Source organism: Pipistrellus hanaki, assembly GCF_964339955.1.
Source record: "Pipistrellus hanaki genome assembly, chromosome: 1".
Lineage (NCBI taxonomy): Eukaryota > Metazoa > Chordata > Mammalia > Chiroptera > Vespertilionidae > Pipistrellus > Pipistrellus hanaki.
The window spans coordinates 53,262,665-53,279,135 of record NC_140503.1 but is presented as its reverse complement, the minus strand read 5'-3'; the positions used below and the strand labels follow the sequence as shown (position 1 = coordinate 53,279,135).

The 16,471-nt window shown below is 49.4% G+C and overlaps 1 protein-coding gene across 3 annotated transcripts in view; it reads right to left on the bottom strand.

Annotated features, from left to right (window-relative positions):
• Positions 1 to 16,471, bottom strand: part of MYO5C (myosin VC) — an 88,233-nt gene that overhangs the window by 59,777 nt on the left and 11,985 nt on the right. For all 3 annotated transcript variants that reach the window (XM_084894049.1, XM_084894050.1, XM_084894051.1), the window contains exons 2-8: positions 16,132 to 16,242; positions 12,704 to 12,869; positions 12,011 to 12,155; positions 8,123 to 8,279; positions 5,163 to 5,306; positions 2,481 to 2,562; positions 1,409 to 1,516 (exon numbers count right to left, since the gene is read on the bottom strand). In XM_084894049.1, the coding sequence (XP_084750175.1) occupies positions 1,409 to 1,516; positions 2,481 to 2,562; positions 5,163 to 5,306; positions 8,123 to 8,279; positions 12,011 to 12,155; positions 12,704 to 12,869; positions 16,132 to 16,242 (913 nt within the window). The remainder of the gene's footprint in view (positions 1 to 1,408; positions 1,517 to 2,480; positions 2,563 to 5,162; positions 5,307 to 8,122; positions 8,280 to 12,010; positions 12,156 to 12,703; positions 12,870 to 16,131; positions 16,243 to 16,471) is intronic.

The following is a 16,471-nucleotide window of genomic DNA, read 5'->3' as shown; positions in this document are numbered from 1 at the left end:
TGCTGAGCTGGCTCTGGTCTCACTCTGATCAGAAGCTCTGGTTGGCAGCTATGTATGGATGCCTAGACTAATAAGAAAAGGGAAAGAGAATGATTAATGTTATAAACCATTTGGTAGATAGTCTTTCTAAACATGAGCTCCATGTAGGGAAAGCAATTGGAGAAAAGACTGGGAAGAGTACTGCTTCACCTGTGCCAACCTCCTAGCAATTCAAGATTTGGTTTCCATATAAAATTAGATGTTTAAACGCTCACAGGTACAGAGAACAGGCTGAACTGATGGTTGCCAGAGGGGAGAGGGGTGGGGGACTGGCTGAAAAAGGTGAAGGGATTGAGACGTACAGATTGGAAGTTACAGAGTAGTCACAGGGATGTAAAGTACAGCACAGGGAATATAGTCAATAATATTGTGATAACTGTGTATGGTGCCAGGTGGGAACTGGAAATATCAGGAGGACACACTTCATAAAGTATGTGATTATCAAATAACTACGCCATACTCTGCAACTAATCCTATATAATAAAATCCTAATATGCAAATCGACCTAATGGCAGAATGCCCGGTCGCCATCACATGCACTGACCACCAGGGGTCAACGCAGGAGCTGCCCCCTGGTGGTCAGTGCACTCCCACAGGGGGAGCACCGCTCTGCCAGAAGCCAGGTTCACTGACAAGTGCAGTGGCAATGGCGGGAGCTTCTCCCGCTTCTGTGGCAGGTGAACAGCCCCCGAGGGGTCCCGGACTGTGAAAGGGCACAGCCGGGCTGAGGGACCCTTTTTCCCCAGTGTGCAAGTGTCGTGCACTGTGCCTCTAGTAGAAAATAATATTGAAAACAAATAAAAAAATGTTTAATGAGAAGTTTTAAGACCCTGAGTCCAATTCCAGTTCCCTCCGTACTTGGCATGTGGCCTCAGGTAAATCATTTACCATGTTGGTGCCTCATCTTACCTGCGTCAAATGCAGCAAATACTAGCGCATACCTCCCAGGGTGGCTTTAAGTTTTAGACGCATTGATAAGCATGGTAAGGTGCTCACTAAGCTCCATGTAAGTGCCCTCCATTTTATCATCCTCAGGAGGCCCATGAAGGCCGGTTGGGGTTACACTGCACTTCTGAGCTGAGTCAGCTACCCCCTGGTCAGCCCAGAAGTGCTTCCGAGCACCCACAGGGCCACAGCCCAGGCGAATCCCAGCAGCAGCGGGGCAGAGGACAAAGAAGCTGGGGCTCCATCTTTTCCGGGAAAGACACAGTCTTGATCATTTGGCCTCTACGCTCTGATCGGCTCATTCTAAAATTAGGATTTATTAGGGATATTCTGCACTCATGCATGCGGGGCACCCTGCTTTTAAGCTTTTTAAATCTGTTTGAAAGAGGAAACAGCCACCCCGTGGACAGGAGGCCTCCCTTACCCAGCAGCGCGAAGGTCTTCCGCGTCTCCTCCATGCCCGCGCTGTCACTCACGCCCTCGATCACGGTGCTGCCGCCCATCCTCGTGTAATTGAATTCCTCCGCACTCCCTGAAATCACAAGGCTGTTACATCTGGAGCATAAACACGTGGACATGCAAGTTTATCAAAAAGGAAAGTTCTTAGTAAGCTATCGTAACCATTCTACACACATTATTCCATTTATTCCCTAGAATTCTACCTACAGTCTCAGAAGCTGAGGCTCCGAAGAGAGGTGACTTCCTCAGGGCCCCGCACTGATGGCGGGGTAAGAATTTAAACACAGGCTGCCTCCAAAGCTCATGGCTTTTGATCCCACATCTAACAATTTTATTATGCAGCTTTCTGTGTCAACCTTCTGTACAAATGTCTGTGTCACAGACATTTTTAGTGAGTTTATTAAATGTACAATATCCACACACATTTTAGATGTACACTTTGATAAGTTTTGATATATGTGTACCCTGATAAAATTCACCACAAACAAGATCATGATGTCCTGTGCATCTGATATTTGGGTAACAGGTAACCCTTCTTCCACATTGGCTATTCACAGTCTGTTTAGCACACAAAGCATGGATATTATATTTATATCACTTCATTATGACTTCCCAAATGGTGACCTTGAGTCATCAAGGAAGTTCAAATTATGATAAAAGTACTCTATCTTAGAAGGAACAAATATGTCATATACATTAGAAAAAATGACCAAAGAGTTCAGATAAAAAGAAAACTTTGGAGACTTAGAGCATAATTCTAATTGTCAGGAGGCCTTATCCACATGGCTCTAGCTGGATGACCCAATCACCATGACTTTGAAAAGAAGCCTGGGGTTGCAGGGCTAACTCTCCATAGGCCCACCCTACCCTGCAGCCCTTATCTATCTCCTCAGAGGCATCCATTCCACACCAAAGCCCAAGAGTCTTGTACCTTTGGACAGAATGTATTTTTGAAGTGATGTTACTTTAAGAAGTTAACCTAGAATTTAAACCCCTAAATAAAAGAGAGACTCTTCCACATACCATCCATCACGTACCCAATTTAAGATGTTTAAATTCCGACTGTTGTGCAGATGCACAGAGCTGATAGAAAATGTGGTAATTTCGTTCATTCTCTGACTGTTAAAGAAAGAAAATACCCCAAATTACACCAATCCTTTATAAATGAAAATGTGAGGTTTCTATCAGAGGGTCTTAGATGATCTGGATTGACAGTTCTGTTCTGGGGACCCAGGCACCTGCCTTGGTTTCTGGTTTATCTGCTGGGACCCACCCTGCTCCCTCTGCTGGCCCATATGCCGGCCCTGCCTCTTACAGATGGAGAACTGGTGGTTCTGATGGCCCTCCAAATGATGACCTCCGAGAAAATGTTATTTTTTATTTTAAAAAATTCTAACCCAAGGATATATTTTCTACTGATTTTTAGAGAGAGTAAAAGGGTAAGGAGAGGAGAGGAGAGGGGAGGAGAGGGGAGAGAGAGACTGAGAGAGAGAGAGAGAGAGAGAGAGAGAGAGAGAGAGACATCCATGTGTGAGAGAGACACACTGATTGCCTCCCGCATGTGCCCTGACTGAAGCAGAGGATGGAACCTGCAACCCATATACATGCCCTTGACTGGGAATCGAACCCAAGACCTTTTCGTGCTCAGGCCGACACCTGTTACCTAAAGTCTAGTCTCTGGGGTTGCCCCAGTAGAAGGCCATGCAGGAGGCTGCTGATTGCTGCTATGCTCTCACACTTTTTCTCTTTTCTCCTTTCCTCTCTCTCTAAAAACCAATAAACTACTCTTAAAACACATGTGTCAAACACAAGGCCCGCGGGCCAAATCCAGCCCGCCAGGCCTTGCAATGTGGCCCGCACTGCGCTGTCATCACTGCACTCCGCTGTCAGTTTATGACATTGTCAGTTTATGACTGTTCAGTAAACCATTCGGCCCGCGATTTAGGCTGGATTTTAGATTTTAGCCCCTTCTCTGATTGAGTTTGACACTCCTATCTTAAAAAATAAAAAAAGAGAGATATATGTACCCCTAAGTGCATTGCACCATTATTCACAATAGTCAAGATAAGGAAACAACCTAAGTGTCCTTCAATGGAAGACTATAAAGGAGATGTAGGACATATACACAATGGAATACTATTCATAAAAAGGATGAAATATTGCCATTTGTGACAATATGGATGGATCTTGAGGGTATTATAACTGAAATACTAGTAAGACTGATGAAAAAGAAGAACAATATGATTTCAATCCTATCCTATCTAATAAAAGAGTAATATGCAAATTGATCGTACCTCTGCTATACATACCAACCACACCCACCAGAGAAAATATGCAAATAAACCCAACCAAGATGGCTGCGGTCACAGAGAGCAGGCGGGAGGCTTGGTTTTTTCCGGCAATGGAGGAAGCCAAGCTTTCCACCTGCCCTTGCCGGCCCAAGTCTCCACTCAATGCTACAAAGTTTCAATTATAGAAGATAAGTAAATTTTAACAAAAATGGTGGCAGCTATGGAGCTGGAGAGAGTAGGAGGCTAGGGTTGCCCCTGGTGATGGAGAAAGCCAAGCTTTCCATCTGCCCTGGCCTGCCTTGGCCACTGCTTAAGGCTACAAAGTTTCAATTATAGAAGATAAATAAACCCCAGATACCAAGGCCTCTGCTTGGGTGGCCAGGGGGCGTGGCAGGCCTGCAAACCATCAAATGCCCCTCACCAAGGCCGCCCCACACCCCAAGGGAACCCCCACCCTGATCTGGGACACCTTTCAGGGCAAACCAGCCAGCCCCCACCCATGCACCAGGCCTCTATCCTACCTAAAAAAAGAGTAATATGCAAATTAACCATCACTCCAGCACACAAGATGGCTGCCCCCATGTGGACACAAGATAGCCACCACAAGATGGCCAGCAAGGGAGGGTAGTTGAGAGGGACCAGGCCTATAAGGGAGGGCAGTTGGGGGTGATCAAGCCTGCAGGGTACGGCAGTTAGGGGTGACCAAGCAGGCACAGGAGGGATGTTGGGGGTGACTGGGCCTACAGAGAAAGGCAATTAGGAGGAACCCAGGCCTGCAGGGGGACCAGGCCTGCAGGGGAGGGAAGTTAGAGGCAAACAGGCTGGCAGGGGTTCAGTTAGGGGAGTGGTTATGGGGTGATCAGAAGCGGTTAGGAGCAATCAGGAAGGCAGGCAGGTGAGCAGTTGGGAGCCAGCAGTCCTGGATTGTGAGAGGGATGTCCCAGATTGGAGAGGGTGCAGGCTGGACTGAGGGACACTCCCTCCCCCACCCTGTGCATGAATTTCATGCACTGGGCCTCTAGTGTGGGATATAAAACAAAAAGCAATAAATGGCCCTGGCCCTTTTGGCTCAGTACTTACCAGAGAGAAAGGAGGGTGGGGGGAGGATGGAGAAGATAAAAGGGGTCAAATATATGGTGGCAGAAGAGACTTGACTTTAGGTAATAAGCAGACAATATAGTATAAAGATGTTATATTATAAAACTGGACGCTTGAAATTTATATGATGTTATTAACCGTTGTTACCCAAATAAATTCAATGGAAAATTTAAAAACATTTCTTTTTAAGAACAGAAGAAACCAAACAAACTGTAAATGAAGTAACTATTCAAGTCACAGAACAATGTAGGCTGTCTAATGAGTATATGAATGGAAACAATACTTAAAAAGTTGGGAAAAGAAAAATTTAATGAGTATTTTTATCCTTACTTGAAAGACCACTCTGGATTTCTCCAGCAGGTAAGTTCTCATGTTGGCTCCTATAATTTGATTTCTCTCATCAAAACTGATTTCTGTGTATTTCCCAAACCGACTGCTGTTGTCATTGCGGGTGGTCTTGGCATTTCCAACAGCCTGCAAAGCACAGAACTCCCTTGAAATAACCACATTAAAAAGATCGTTGCATTCACATTACTGGAGCAGTGTTAGTAAAATCCAATCTGTATGTGGTGGTGGCGGGGGGGGGGTGGGGGGGGGTGGGTGGGTGGACGGACAGGGAGGGGGCGCTATTAGCAGAGGGAGGTTGGGGAGTGGGAAAGCAGCTCTCCTCAATCTCTGGGAGACGCTGAGCAGAACAGAAAGAGTGCAGGCTCTGATGTTTCAGGTCCCTAGCTTCCTTTCTACTATCTGTGTGATGCTAGAAATGTTATTTCAGCTCTCTCTGTAGTATGGGGGATATAAGGACCCTACAGAATTGGGAGGAAAATGAGATAATACAAAGTGCCTCACCTCATCCATGCCCCACATAGTATAAATGCTCAATTAAAACTCCACATCCTTCATTCAACCTTTATTTCTATCCTTAGCCCTTACCACTTCCCTGAACCGAAAAAAAAAAAAAAACCCAAAAAAATAACCTGCCTTCTCCCTCTCTACCCACCCCCCCGACAACACACACAGATACACTCTGAACACGATTTCAGCTTTTTTACTCCCATCCTTAAATTCCGTTTCTTCTGCCTGTCTCCCCTCCTGAGCACCTTTGTCTGGAAGTGCCCTTCTTATGCACATGTACCGTGCTTCCTGCCCGGTCACCACACTCCATACCACGTGTGTTTACCAAGCCCCTGCTAAGGGCCACGAGCTGGGGAGGCAAAGGTGAACCCAACAGACCTGGTCCTGCCTTCATGGAGCTTATAGGCTGGTGGGCAAGGCCAACTCTGAACAAATAACCATAAAATCACCCACTGGGCCGAAACTGTTTTGGCTCAGTGGATAGAGTGTCAGCCTGCGGACTGAAAGGTCCCAGGTTCAATTCCAGTCAAGGGCATGTACCTGGTTGCGGGCACATCCCCAGTAGGGGGTGTGCAAGAGGCAGCTGATTGATGATTCTCTCTCATCAATGTTTCTGACTCTCTATCCCTCTCTCTTCCTCTCTGTAAAAAAAAAATCAATAAATATATATATTTTTTTAAAAAAATCATCCACTGGGCAGGGCTTCTGGACTCTTCTATTGCTACCTTATGTTTCTATTTAACTTGAAAATATACTTATGTAGAGGAGCCTTAAAACTTGGGGACTGGGTCTTATTCTTTTTCTTTATGTCCCATATTATCTGGCACAGTGGCTTAAACAAAATAGGTGGTCTGACACATAAATATTCTTTGAGGAGAAAGTAGAGAGGAGAGGTCTAGAAATCTTATGTTCTTAATAACTTGCTCCACTTCCAAATGAACCCAAATCAATCCCCTGCCCATTTTGTGAGGCAGCCCGCCTTTGGGCCCAGCTCTGAGCCTTTCAGATGCCCCTTCTTCGGAGAGGGTAGTGTCCTCACCCCTAACTGCTATCACCGCTGGCCTTGCCCACACAGGACCATCGATATTATGCTGATGAGTCCGCTGCAGGAAAGAGGAAGAGCCTTGCTACATGGCATTTGCTGATTTTTAAGGTGTGGATATTCCCACCATGATTGATTTCAAACTCCCTTGGGTTCAACAATCGCTCACAATACGATGCCTGCATATTTAACACTCAGTTCAGGACAGTTGGTGCCTGCTGGCTGCGGAACTGCTGGTCTGTGTGCACTGGTGTCTGTGGTGGAGGACATTTCCCCGGGATGTAAATGTAAACAGGGGCTCCTGAAATCTGCTGGTAGGATTTCTAGCCCAGCAGACAGACGGGGGGCGGGGGGGCGCGCTCAGAGGCAGCAATCTCTGCCTCATCTCCTTCAGCTCCCACTGAGAACAGAGTTCCAGGCTGTTTCTCACCTCACTTCTTTGATCTTTATTATTATTACTAGAGGCCCAGTGCATGAAATTTGTGCATGGGGGGCGGGGGGCAGGGGAGGACAGTCATCCCCTCAGCACAGCCTGCACCCTCTCCAATCCGGGACCCCTCAGGAGATGTCCAACTGCCAGTTTAGGCCTGATCCCTGGCAGTCGAACATCCCTCTCACAATCCAAAACCACTGGCTCCTAACTGATCACCTCCCTGCCTGCCTGATCACCCCTAACTGCCCCCCCTGCCAGCCTAATCACCCCTAATTGACTCTGTCTACCAGCCTGATCACCCCTAGCTGCCCCTCCCGCCAGCCTGGTCACTCCTTATTGCTCCCTCACCCCCACTGGCCTGGTCACCCTCAACTGCCACTGCCCCTCCCCCTGGCCTGGTTGTCCCCAACTGCCAGCCCTGCCAGCCTGATCGCCCCCAACTTGCCCCCCTACTGGCCCCATGCAGCCTGCTCTTCAGTCGTTTGGCCGTCCCTCACTAACCCCCTGCCAGCCTTGTTGCCTGACTCAGCCTGCTGTTTGATCGTCTGTCCAGTTTTGGTCATGATGGTCCCTGGCTTTTTTTATATTAGGATTATTATTAATTTATCTTTATTGTTGGAAGTATTATAGGTGTCCCCTTCCCCCCTGCCCCCATTGACCCCTGCTAGACTGCACCTGGTCCCCCACCCCACCCCACCCCCAGGCCTTTACCACATTAGTGCCTCATTCATGGGTTATGCACTTATACATATAAATTCTTTGGTTAATCTCTTCCCACCCACCCACCCTCACCTTCCCTTTGAGGTTGGACAGAGACATCGAAGCATGGAACTTTGGTTAGTCAGGTCTTTCAAGGGAGGGAACTATGGTTAGTCAGTACACACACACACAGACCAGCCCACCTCTCCATCACCCCACGCCATTGCCTCCCAGCCTGCCCCACCCATCCGGGGCACACACCTCGGTTATGGGGTTAGACGCCAGCACCTTGTCCTCCACGTGGGCATTACTGTTCGACTTGCTGACGGTGGCAAAGTACCTCATGGCATAGCGAGCAGACACCGTCTTCCCAGCACCCGACTCCCCGCTCACAATTATGGACTGATTTTTATTGTTTCTAAAACAAGCAAATGAAAGGATTTTAATATGTACATTCCTTCTTATTAAAAGAGCAACATCTAGTCACGAAGAAAAATGCAGACATGCTGGAAGGGAAACTTTCATCACTCCAAAGCAGCGCTTTTCAGCACGGCTGCTGGAGGCAGGCACAATGGTTTTCCCACAAGAATTTGTAAAACATACACTACTTATTAGTCAGGGGCACTGACCTCTTCTTCCTTAGGTTTTTAAATAAGAAAGTTACAACCGCCAACACAATAATGCTGTCCAGTGTGAATGAATCAAAATTCTACCCACTTTGTCAGATCAGCAAAATTAATTTTTTTTTGGTGTGCCTCAGAATTTTAGTGATTAGTTTATGTGCTGTGAGATGAAACAGGTTGAAAATCTCTGCTCTAATGTTTTCAGCACTCCAGAGAATCTCCTCCCAGTCTTTTCTCCTAAGTGACCATGCTGAAGACACAATTTGTGTCCCATCTCCTGTGGAGGGTCCCCAAGACCAATCCCAGGTCTTGGTCCGCTAGGAGGACCCACAGGACTCAGCATGGAGCCGTAGGCACGGCTAAGATTATTACACCGAAAGGAAACAAAGTAACTCAGCGAAGGGCAGGGACACAGGGGGCCACCTCCAGAGGAAGCCAGGCATCAAATTCCAGGAGCCCTCTCCCAGGGGAGTCCCACAGGACACACTTAATTCTTCCAGCGGTGCACGTGACAACACGCTTGGCAAATGCTGTCTACCAGGAGGTGCAGCAGACCCAGTGCCCAGAGTTCCCATTGGGGCTGGCACACAGGCATCCCCTAACGGATACCAACAGTCCAGGTGCCCAGAGGAAAGCAGATGTTCAGCATGAACCACGGAAGTAAGCATCAGTACAGCGAGCCACTCTTATCAATTAGGAAATGGGAGAACCTTCCTGAAAGCAGGTCCCCAGAGGCCAGCCGCGGGCCATGTTTGCCAACAGGCCTCTCATGAGAGCAGTCTCAAGCCTATGTCAACTCCTTTCTGCATTTCCCCACTTAAACATGAAACATTTTAAAGACATTGTTTGGAGAGCAGCTATTCAAAATATGCTTGGGAACATATTCAGGTGTTCCGTAAGTCAAAATGCTATGCTGCATAACTCAGAGAGCTTAAACAATGCACTGAACTTTTCATGTCAAGAGATTGTGGTGGTATTATAATGTCACTTTATGTATCCCGCTCAGCTGGTGGGTCAGGGCTCTGTGAATACTTTACAGGGATTCTCATTCAAGCCTCACAAAAAATCCTATGCCATTTATACCCATTTCTCAGATAAGTAAAACAGTGACTCAGAGAGAGTAAGAGATTTGACCCAGTGCTCAGAGTATACAGCTCCCCTTGCGAATGCTGGAGAGGGAGAGGGAGAGGGAGAGGGAGAGGGAGAGGGAGAGGGAGAGGGAGAGGGAGAGGGAGAGGGAGAGGGAGAGGGAGAGGGAGAGGGAGAGGGAGAGGGAGAGGGAGAGATAGCGCGGAAGCTAAGACTCCGAGGTGGGTGGCACCCCCAGTGTCCCTTGGCCGGACGGGTACGATGGGGCTGGGTTATTAATGGCGGGCTCTCCCGATCCCAGTCTAGCCTCAGCAAGTCCCACAGGAGCCTGTCTTATGTTTGTTCAGCTACAGTTAGACAGACAGACCTGTAGAAACCTGGCTTTTCAAGCTTGAAGCTGGCTCAGCCCTGCAGCTCCAAGCAGCACATACTGCTGGCACCAGGAGCAGCCCTGTCCCCTAAGGCCCTGAGCCAGGGACACTAATCAAGCGGATGTCCTGGACCTGCAGGGAGCCAGGGAAAATCCCAGAATGCACTGTGACAATATAGGTATGTTAGGATTGGGAGCAAACTTGCTGTGGCAGAAACCAAGGTATTTGGTTATTAACTGGCAATTCTCTAACCAACATTCATTCTCCTGTTTCTTCCTAGGCATTATGCCCCAATTTTTAGTGGGCACAGTGCTGCCCATATGAAATATTGCATATCCTAGGCTCCCTTGTGGCTTGGCATGGTCGTGTGAGTGGGGCCCGGACAATGAGCTATGATCAGAATGCTCTGCAGTGGGATTTCTGGAAAGTCTCCTTTACCTGGAGGGGCACAACCTTCCCTGAGACTCTGTCATCCAGCATGTGCAGGAAATGCTAAGTATCAGCTTGGATCCAGCCGGTGTGGCTCAGTGGCTGAGCACCAACCCATGAACCAAGAGGTCATCAATTTGATTCCTGGTCAGGGTACATGCCCAGGTTGCAGGCTCAATCCCCAGAGGCAGCTGATCTAATATGTTTCTCATTAATGTTTCTACCTCTCTATTCCTCTCCCTTACTCTCTCTCTGTCCCTAAAATCAATAAAAACATTTTATTAAAAAAATTTTTAAAGTATCAGCTTGGCCCTAGCTGGCTTGGCTCAGGGGATAGAGCATCAGCCTGCAGACTAAAGGATCACAGGTTTGATTCGGTCAAGGGCTTGATTCGGTCAAGGGCATATACATGGGTAGCAGGCTTGATCCCCAGTAGGGGGCGTGCAGGAGGCAGCCAATCAATGATTTTCTCTAATCATTGATGTTTCTATTTCTCTCTCTATCTCCCTTCCTCTCTGAAATCAATATAAATATATTAAAATATATTTTAAAATATAAGTATCAGCTTGGCCCCGATGGTGGGGAGCTGCCAGGCACCAGGGCGCTGGTGATGGTAGGGGTCCTGTGTGAGCCCTGACTGCCCAGCAGCCTCCTCTGCAGGAGAGAACCACACGCGTCTACCTTGTTTAAGCCGCCATTCTCTTTTCCTGAGGACAAGCAGAGGAGCTTGGAATGGGAGCGTCCAGCTCCCAGGTGAGGGCCCTGGTGCTGAGGGGACCAGGCACTGGGCCCAAGGTTGCATGGTAAATAATGAGCAGGCCCAGGTCCCTCACTTTGGGTTTTCATCTGTGAAATGAGGGCAATGATGGTAGCTCAGCTGACTTACTGGAGTGTTGGAAAACTCAAAGATTACTGTGAAAGTTGTTTTGCAAATTGTGAAAGGATCTACAAAGATAAGGTGGTGTCTTATTCTTCATGCATTACAGATGAGGACATTGAAGCCAAAAGAGCCTGGTTATGGGAAACAAATTACAAAAGGAGTAAAAATATCTGAGTGCCAACCCAGCCTCGTACGTGCAGTGGCTCTGGATTCTGTTTACTCCAACACGGCCATCCTGAGGGCGCAAGGATGATGTACAGACATGTGTGCGTGGTCATGGGTCCACAGGAGGCTTTTAATAAATGTTTGCCAGCATAGCAAGAACTCCACAAGGCCACACAAAAAACCAAGTGGCAAAATGAGGATAAACCCCAAACCTACACTGAAACCCGTGTTCATCTACCATTGGGCTCTGCTGGCCTGGGTGGGTCAGAAAGCTTCAACATCTCACAGAGAAGAATACGTCAGTATTCCTCCAGTCCAGCACACTGCAAGAGAGGCACCCGCTAGTCCCGGATTTGTAGGAACAACTTTTGATCACCCAGAAGCAACCAAACCCAGGAAACGCGATTTAAGCAGGTCAGGTAGGCACTGGGAGTCATCTGCTACTTGGTACAGGTGTTCTGCTCTACCAGTGCCCCTCGGTCTGATGGTCACATCTAATGAGACCACGCCTGGTGTCTCCCCTCCCCAGCGAGGACCCAGCAAATGCAGGAGCATCAGGAGAGCAAGAGCAAGCCCGCCCGCAGGAGGCTACCTGGCCATCTGCTTGTACGCCTCTTCTGCCACCGCAAATATGTGCGGGTCCATGTCGCCCATGTTCTGCCCGCTGTAGGCATGGATGATGGCATCTCCGTAGATGGGCAGCTGCTTGTAAGGATTCATGGCCACCAAGATGATTCCTGAGAAAAGACGTTAGACACAGTGATGGGGTTCTCACCGTCACCCCAGCTCTGCCACTTACAAAACCTTCTGTGTGACTCTGGGCAGGTTACTCAGCGCTCTGAATCAGTTTCCTGCCAATGCCACTCCCATATCTGGGCTACTCCAAGAGGGACCGATGAGGGGACAGATGAGACTGCCCTAACACTGAGAGGCTTTGGCAATTCTCAATGGAAATATGATGATTACGTCATTGCTCCAAATAAGTAATGAATTTATCCACTCCATTGGGAAACTCTAACACAAGCTTCATCCACATGTATTTTCCTTGGTAGTCCAACCTTAGCTCTTGTTGGAAATGCTCTCCACCCAGACACTTCTTTTCATAACAGACTCTCTAAGATCCAATGCCTGCACCGTTTAGGTGGAGATGCAGGCACGTGTAGGTGTGACTACATTTTGACAGCAGTCAGCAATTCTAATATAACGTAATATGGAACGTATCCTCAGGATGCCGTGGGCAGCACACAGTGTCTGCGCGGCCCTCTCCCGGGAGCCCGCTCCTCACCGCTGTAGGTGTAAATGAGCTTGGACTCCGCGAAGCGGATCCGGAGGTTGTGCAGCACCGCGGGCTCGTGGAGGTAGCTGAGGGCCGTGAGGTCGTTCTCGCCCACGAGGATGTCAGGGTTCCGGAGCGGGGGCAGAGAGCCCGCATCCACGGAGTAATCCAGCTCCTGTGCACAAAGGTCAACGTCAGGCTCTGGAAGCGAAAGATTTTGGGTGTTTCTGCTGGACCACCATCTCTGTCCTACCTCCTCCCTTCAGAGTGACCCCGACACTCTAAAACCAAACTTACGTAGAGCAACGAGAAACTTATCTTCATGGCTAGCCTTTAAGAAGTGGGAGCCAGGGGCTGGGATATTGGCTGTGTGTCCTAGGACAAGTCATTCGCCTTCTCTGGGCATCTCCTCTCTCATCTGTGAAAAGACTGGCTGGACCAGACCAGGTGCCTCACTCCAGTCCTACCACAGTGGCCCTACTCGTATGTGGTTTAGGTGTTGGGTGCCATGGAAGTTTTTATTTGAAAACAGAATCCTGCTGCTAAAGATGACATGGTCATTTAAGGTCCCTTGAAGCTCCCCAGCTGCCGAATCTGTTGGAAGTTGACCATGCTTCAGGATGAGAAGTGTCCGAAGAGGCCCGTGCAGGTGGTGGTCTCTCTGAGCGAGGCTCCCCCTGCAGGGCTGCCTGTGCTTACCAACCTCAGCCCCGGGCTGGGGAACCCCAGGCTGGCCTCTGCCGATTGCACCTTGTGTTGGGAGGCAGCTGCCTGAGCGGAGTGAGGGCCAGGTTAGCCTGACGGGTGGTGTCCACACCCCAGACAACTGCGCCTTCAGAAGTCAGAGCACCACGGGGCCTATGGCTACCTGCTCTAACTGCCTTCGCTGGCCGTTCACAGCTTGGGACGTGACTAGACAAGGCACCCAACAAGCCTGCTTCCCTCCCCGCTTCCCAGGCTGCCTTCCTTTCGATACCTGGTCCTGGACCAGCTCAAAGTGAGCCAGCTGCCCCTTGGCAAGTGTCAGCACTCAGCACTGGTTGTTTAATTTAATCTCAAAACTGCCTTCCAAGGAGGGCATGCCTATCCTGAGCAACGGTGAGAGAGACAGGTTCAGAGAGGCTCAGCCCTGGTCCAAGGTCACACATGATACGGGTCGGGCTGACCCTGAAGCCTGCAGCAGGATGGCCCTGTCCACGCCGACAGGGGTGCGGTTTGTTGGTTGCTTGCTCTGCTCTGTGTAAGGAGAGCAGCTCTGGACCATCCAGGACAAGTGGACGTGAGTCCTCAGCGCAGCTGCCTGTTCAATCGTCAGTGTCATTATGTTTGCAGATCATTCATCTACACACTTTTGAGAATAAAAGAAAAATGCAGCTCATACATAATTTTTACATTCCCCGAGTTTTCTATTTTAAATGAACAGTCTCCTTTTCCAGTTCAGCCAGTGTGTGTGTGTGTGTGTGTGTGTGTGTGAGAGAGAGAGAGAGAGAGAGAGAGAGAGAGAGAGAGAGAGAGAAACAGGGGGAGAGAGGGAAAGACAAACAGCAGAAGGGACAGCCTGGTGGGGGAGGTAAGAGGAAAATGTGAAGAACCTCAGCTTGGCAGTCGGGCAGAATTGCCATTCTCCTGCACAAAGCAGGCTCTGTCCTTCATGGTACAGACAGAGTCACGTTACAGAGCAGCCTGGCAGGCTCCCTCTCACCTGCCTCTCCCTCCTCCTCCTCCGGGCAGCTGGCTCCGGGCCAGGAATGCCACCACCTGAGGCCTTGCTGATATTACTAAGGCAGCGAGCCACCACAGCATCTGCTGCCTGAGATTTTCCTCCCAGCGCCATCTGATCCCCAATTAGACGCTTGGCTGGGCACAGGAGGTTTTCTACAACTGCTGCGAGCAGTTTTGGACGGGGAGGGAGAGGCTAATGGAGGCACAGCACCCTCTCACTACGTGTCTCTTGCACACGCACTCCTAGACCATCTCATTTGATCTGCAGCAACCCTCCCTGTGCTGTGGTGCCGGATTCACCCATTTCACATGTGAAGCAATCACGGGGCTCACGGTCACAGACCAGCGAGTAGCTGTGGCAGGATTTGAATCCAGATATTGATTCTAGAGGATGTGCCCCTCACATCTATGTTCATCTTCCTTCAGTATCTCAGGAAGTGACTCCCAAATCCGGCATACTCTGATTGGAAACGGTGTGTCCTGTCTCTAGAGAGGCCGTTTGCATGCTTTGAAAATTCCAGCATTTTGTGTTATATTCAGATGATCTTCCCCAGACCAGCTCTGGCATCCAGATGGGTCCGGAATCCTCCGTCCAGCTTGATCCGGAATCCTCATACTTAATTCTAAAAAGGTGAAGCCACCTTAGCCATGGACCCAGTGGGATGTCACCAGCACCGGGAGGAATAGGACAATGCACAGTGGGTAACTAAAGCAAAGGCAAATGTGCGGAAGCTGGCCATACCCAGCCTCGAGAGAAAGCCCTCACCAACATGCCCCACCACAGGCACTGCTCAGCCCCGTGTCTCCCTCGCCACACCCACACGGACAGAGGCCCTGATGTCACACAAAGCTGAACATTCCTGTCCACCTGGCCCACCTCCCGTCACTTTCCTCATCGCCCCACCGAGCTCCCTGTGGAGGTCCCAATTCTTCATGTTTTTATCCACCTGCGGCTGGACTCACTCTCCCTCTGCTCTTCTCTCACGCCTCCCACTCCCGTCTTATTTTCTATTTCCTCGCTCTGTTTCTCTTCCTTTAACTTTTAGGGAGTGGAGGTGGGGGAGAGGAGCGAGAAATTGAAGGGAGAGACCCCCATAGATTGGTTGCCTCCTGCACTTGCCTTGCCCAGGATCAGGGATCAAGTCTGTAACGGAGATGCATGCCCTTGACAGAAATTGAACCTGGGACCTTTCAGGCCATGGGCCAATGTTATATCCACTAAGCCAAACCAGCTAGAGCTCTCTTCCCATCTTGATGCTGTTTTCTGCCAGTTTATGCTTCTAGCTCAAACGATTTCCCTCCAAGTTTCTTGTCTTTGCCCAGTCTCTGAGCTAAGACCTAGGAAACCAAAATGGCTAATCGCCTTCCAGCCTTTTCCGAACAGTGCAGACTCCCTGGAAATGCAGCAGAGGGCACAGGCCTGTCTGCCCCACCTTGGTGCAAGAGAGGCCCAGCTGAGGCAGGGCACTTTGGCCTTCAGTTGGACAGGCTGGGGTGCGGGTAGAGGGATGTGGAGAGAAGGGAGAGTAGTACACACACATGTGCACCCACAGCACCAGCTCGCCATTTTGGGTGCCTCCTTATGGGCTCTCCTGTGGCTGGTCCCACAGAGACCATCTGTCGTGTCCCCCCCTCCCCCCCCGGCTCTGATCAACACACACATATCCCAGTTACCCCTTCGTATGTCATGGCAGCCACAGCCAGCGAGGACCTACCGTTCCATCCTCCAGCAGGAGTCGCAGGACTTTGTCACCGACTCTGTAGTCCTTTGCTATCTCAGCAGATTTCCAAACGTCTTCAGGATCCGGAATCCAAACCCTGTTGTACTGACCAGCACAATGAGACGGGCTTAATCCCAGCACTTCGACAATAAGACACAGACCCCCTGGTGATTAGACTCGGAAGGTTTGTTTCTGTTCCTTCAATAGGATCACTTGCACCTAATTTTTGCTTAGGAGGTCAGCTTCGGTGTATCTGCCAGGCATCAGGCCTGGCTGCTTCGTTTTCTAGACAACGGGGTTCCCAAAGCCTCCTACATCCACCGGGAAAGCTGAA